The sequence below is a fragment of the Physella acuta genome, unplaced genomic scaffold, assembly GCF_028476545.2.
Source record: "Physella acuta isolate Inbredline_101_S28 unplaced genomic scaffold, ASM2847654v3 ptg000187l, whole genome shotgun sequence".
Lineage (NCBI taxonomy): Eukaryota > Metazoa > Mollusca > Gastropoda > Physidae > Physella > Physella acuta.
Genome location: NW_026731706.1, coordinates 912,222 through 917,593, shown reverse-complemented (window position 1 = coordinate 917,593; position 5,372 = coordinate 912,222). Strand labels below are relative to the sequence as shown.

At 38.1% G+C, this 5,372-nt stretch overlaps 1 protein-coding gene across 1 annotated transcript; it reads left to right on the top strand.

Moving 5' to 3' along the window:
• Window positions 1-948: 948 nt before the first annotated feature.
• LOC131936808 (filaggrin-2-like) lies at window positions 949-4,587 on the top strand. The gene is made up of 3 exons (XM_059293886.1): window positions 949-974; window positions 1,547-2,853; window positions 3,839-4,587. Exons 1-3 carry the CDS (start codon window positions 949-951, stop codon window positions 4,585-4,587), a joined length of 2,082 nt encoding a protein of 693 aa, XP_059149869.1.
• Window positions 4,588-5,372: the final 785 nt, after the last annotated feature.

Here is a 5,372-nt window from a genome sequence, read left to right as displayed (position 1 = left end):
GATATTTTGTCAGAGATATTTTGTCAGAGATATTTTGTCAGAGATATTTTGTCAGAGATATTTTGTCAGAGATATTTTGTCAGAGATATTTTGTCCAGAGATATTTTGTCCTGAGATATTTTGTCAGAGATATTTTGTCAGAGATATTTTGTCCTGAGATATTTTGTCCTGAGATATTTTGTCCTGAGATATTTTGTCTGAGATATTTTGTCTGAGATATATTGTCCTGAGATCATTTGTCCTGTCACCGTTAGATTATGTTATGTCCAAGTGTGTATCGCCATACTAAGAATGCATGGTAGATTATGTATGTACAAGTGTCACCTTTCTAAGAATGTATGGTAGACTATGTATGTAGAAGTGTGTCACCATACTAAAAATGTATGGTAGATTATGTATGTACAAGTGTGTCACCATACTAAAAATGTATGGTAGACTATGTATGTAGAAGTGTGTCACCATACTAAAAATGTATGGTAGATTATGTATGTACAAGTGTGTCACCATACTAAAAATGTATGGTAGACTATGTATGTAGAAGTGTGTCACCATACTAAAAATGTATGGTAGACTATGTATGTAGAAGTGTGTGTCACCATACTAAAAATGTATGGTAGACTATGTAGAAGTGAGTGTCACCATTCTAAGAATGTATGGTGGACTATATGTACACATGTGTGTCACTATACTAAGAATGTATGGTAGATTATGTATGTCCAAGTATGTCAGTAGAACAAAGGATTTATGGTGGACATTGTATATACGATAGCCATTGTTTCAACATACAAAGGATTTATGGTCTACTATGTATGTGCAAGTGTGTCAGTATTACATGGAATTTATGGTAGACAATGTATGTACAAGTGTTAATATGAAAAAATAACCGCAACAACAAAACTAAGAACAAATTTGAATATGAATTAAATTTTTGTACAAGAACTTCTGAGCATGAAGACATTGTCAGAGAAATCACAGTATGTTAAGTATCACCAAATAAGGAAACTGGTAGAGAATCTATGCACAAGAGTTTCTTAACAAGAGAATAGTTCAAGAGGGCAAATAGAAGAAATGTATGTTCAAGAATAAAATAAAGTGCTGTTTTTAATAAATATATAGAAAGAGAAAAATAAATTGTAAATAGTTGCAAAACTTTTGTACAAGAATTGTCAAAAAAATAAGTAAAATTATGATAGATAAGTTACCAGACAGACAGACAAGCTACCAGACAGACAGACAGACAAGCTACCAGACAGACAGACAGACAAGCTACCAGACAGACAGACAAGCTACCAGACAGACAGACAAGCTACCAGACAGAGAGACAGACACGCACAGGCAAGACACAAGGTACCGCGCACAGGCAAGACACAAGGTACCGCACACAGGCAAGACACAAGGTACCGCGCACAGGTAAGACACAAGGTACAGCGCACAGGTAAGACAAGGTACAGCGCACAGGTAAGACACAAAGTACCGCACAGGCAAGACAAGGTACCACACAGGCAAATCAAGGTACCACACAGGCAAGACACAAAGTACCGCACAGGCAAGACAAGGTACCGCCCACAGGTAAGACAAGGTACCGCCCACAGGCAAGACACAAGGTACAGCACACAGGCAAGACAAGGTACCACACAGGCAAGACACAAGGTACAGCACACAGGCAAGACAAGGTACAGCACACAGGCAAGACAAGGTACCACACAGGCAAGACAAGGTACAGCACACAGGCAAGACAAGGTACCGCACACAGGCAAGACACAAGGTACAGCACACAGGCAAGACACAAGGTACAGCACACAAGCAAGACACAAGGTAAAGCACACAGGCAAGACACAAGGTACAGCACACAGGTAAGACAAGGTACCACACACAGGCAAGACAAGGTACCGCACAGGCAAGACAAGGTACCACACAGGCAAGACACAAAGTACCGCACAGGCAAGACAAGGTACCACACAGGCAAGACAAGGTACCACACAGGCAAGACACAAAGTACCACACAGGCAAGACAAGGTACCACACAGGCAAGACAAGGTACCACACAGGCAAGACAAGGTACCACACAGGCAAGACAAGGTACCACACAGGCAAGACACAAAGTACCGCACAGGCAAGACAAGGTACCACACAGGCAAGACACAAGGTACCGCACAGGCAAGACACAAAGTACCACACAGGCAAGACAAGGTACCACACAGGCAAGACAAGGTACCACACAGGCAAGACACAAAGTACCACACAGGCAAGACAAGGTACCACACAGGCAAGACAAGGTACCACACAGGCAAGACAAGGTACCACACAGGCAAGACACAAAGTACCACACAGGCAAGACAAGGTACCACACAGGCAAGACAAGGTACCGCACAGGCAAGACACAAAGTACCACACAGGCAAGACAAGGTACCACACAGGCAAGACAAGGTACCACACAGGCAAGACAAGGTACCACACAGGCAAGACACAAAGTACCACACAGGCAAGACAAGGTACCACACAGGCAAGACAAGGTACCACACAGGCAAGACACAAAGTACCACACAGGCAAGACAAGGTACCACACAGGCAAGACAAGGTACCACACAGGCAAGACAAGGTACCACACAGGCAAGACAAGGTACCACACAGGCAAGACAAGGTACCACACAGGCAAGACAAGGTACCACACAGGCAAGACAAGGTACCACACAGGCAAGACACAAAGTACCACACAGGCAAGACAAGGTACCACACAGGCAAGACAAGGTACCACACAGGCAAGACAAGGTACCACACAGGCAAGACAAGGTACCACACAGGCAAGACAAGGTACCACACAGGCAAGACAAGGTACCACACAGGCAAGACAAGGTACAGCACAGACAAACCACAGCACAGACAAAAATAGCCTACAATTTATATTTAAAAAAAACAAGTTTAAATTTAAATAATAGAAAGTATAAAATTTGTATATAACAAAACAATAGAAGGAAAAAAGTAATAAATCAATAATAAAAAAAAAAAAAAGAAAAATCAACACCAAATAAAAGAAATATGTAGACCTTTTAGTTATTAGAAAAATAAAACAATTATAAAAAGAGTAAATTAAAAAAAAAGTATAAATTTTGAATATAAAAAATAGATAAAATATAGAACAAAAAATTAATAGAAAAATGTAGTATAAACTTTGAAAAAAATTCAATTTTCGTTTAGTCAACTTAGAAAAATATGATGTTTTCTCAACACCACTAAGAATTGTTTACTTTATTGAAGAACAAAAAAATAGCAAATTTTTTTGTTTTATTTTTTGTTTAGTATACTGAATAGAGAATAAAAAACAGCAAAATAGAGTACAAAGTTTGAAAAAACTTTTTGTACAAGAAAATGTCACCAGAAGAAAAAAATTGATGTTTTTACAACATCACAAAGAATTGATTTCTTTGTTAAAGAATTGATTACTTGTTAAAAAATTGATTACTTTATTAAAGAATACATTAACAGCAATTTTTTTTGCTTTTTTTGTTTTTGTTTTTTTTTATGAAAAAGATTGCAAAATAGAGTACAAAGTTTGAAAAAACATTTTGTACAAGAACTTGTGAACTTATTAAAAAAAAAGATGTTTTCACATCAAAGAATTGATTACTTTGAAGAATAAATTAACTGCAATTTTTTTTGTTTTTTGTTTTTTATGAAAAAGATGGCAAAATAGAGTACAAAGTTTGAAAAAAATTCAATTTATGTACATGGACTTATAACATCAGAAATTAATGATGATTGACATAGTATCAAATTTTGTCAACATGGTTAGTAAAATGAGGTAGAGATTTTATGTACAAGGGTTTTCTTAACATGTCAGCACATGCAAGCCACAGAGTGCGGCACAAGCCACAGAGTGCGGCACAAGCCACAGGGCAAAAGCCACAAGGCACATCACAAGGCACAGCACACACAAGGAACAAGGCACAAGGCACAGCACACACAAGGAACAAGGCACAAGGCACAGCACAAGGAACAAGGCACAAGGCACAGCACAAGGCACAGCACAAGGCACAGCACAAGGCACAGCACAAGGCACAGCACAAGGCACAGCACAAGGCACAGCACAAGGCACAGCACAAGGCACAGCACAAGGCACAGCACAAGGCACAGCACAAGACACAGCACAAGACACAGCACAAGACACAGCACAAGACACAGCACACAAGGCACAGCACACACAAGGCACAGCACACACAAGGCACAGCACACACAAGGCACAGCACACACAAGGGACAGCACACACAAGGCACAGCACAAGGCACAGCACAAGACACAGCACAAGACACAGCACAAGGCACAGCACAAGGCACAGCACACACAAGGCACAGCACAAGACACAGCACAAGGCACAGCACACACAAGGCACAGCACACACAAGGCACAGCACACACAAGGGACAGCACACACAAGGGACAGCACACACAAGGCACAGCACACACAAGGCACAGCACACACAAGGCACAGCACACACAAGGCACAGCACACACAAGGCACAGCACACACAAGGCACAGCACACACAAGGCACAGCACACACAAGGGACAGAACACAAGGGACATCACAATAAAATATTTAAAAAAGAACGTTTAAATAATTTAAAAATTAAGTATACAATTTTCAAATAAAAAACTGACCTAAAAAAATAATTGGAAAAGTAAAGTAAAAAAAAAAACTACTGAAAAAAATATGTAACCTTTTAATTTATAAAATAATTAAAAAAATAAAACATAAAAAAATGTGAATATTAAAAAAAAATTGTGGAAAGTTTTTAAAAAAGAAAAAAAAATACAAAAAATAATAGAAAAAATAAATAAGATCAACAAACAAAAACAACAAAAAAAAAACAGCAAAATGAACAGCCCTCCTGAAAATGAGCTCAGTTGACCCTGCAACCAGTTTTTTATGGAAACAGAAGAGGCATGGAGCTACCCATACACTTGGAAGCAGAAGCTTCAAATGAAGCTGGATGTTAGTAATGTAATGTACATGTCAACAGTGTGTAGGCCTACTATTAATTTTCAAAAAAACTTTTTTCAAATAAGTAAAATATAGAAGCATATCCCAATACTATAAAATTAAATTAAATTTAAACCTATCAACATAAATCATTTTTCAACATGAAAATTTTTAGTGTTTGCTTTTCATTTTTTAAAACCCTTATCTAAATTGCAAATCAAATTTTCTGAAATTTCTAAGCAATGACTGATCAGAATATATTTTTACATGGGGGGAGGTCCTACTTAACATTTCTTTTAACTGACATAAGGAAATTTAGAAAATATTTTTCTTATGCATCAACCAAATTGGTAATTAAGAGTTAATTAAATGTGTTTTCTCATACTATTTTGCCCA

Excerpts from the sequence above, each read along its gene's own strand:
- LOC131936808 (XM_059293886.1), top strand. The coding sequence starts at position 949 with ATGAAGACATTGTCAGAGAAATCACA. Across the intron at positions 975-1,546 it reads ACATTGTCAGAGAAATCACA|GCAAGACAAGGTACCGCCCA; the intron begins GTATGTTAAGTA and ends AGTACCGCACAG. Across the intron at positions 2,854-3,838 it reads TACCACACAGGCAAGACAAG|CACATGCAAGCCACAGAGTG; the intron begins GTACAGCACAGA and ends TTAACATGTCAG.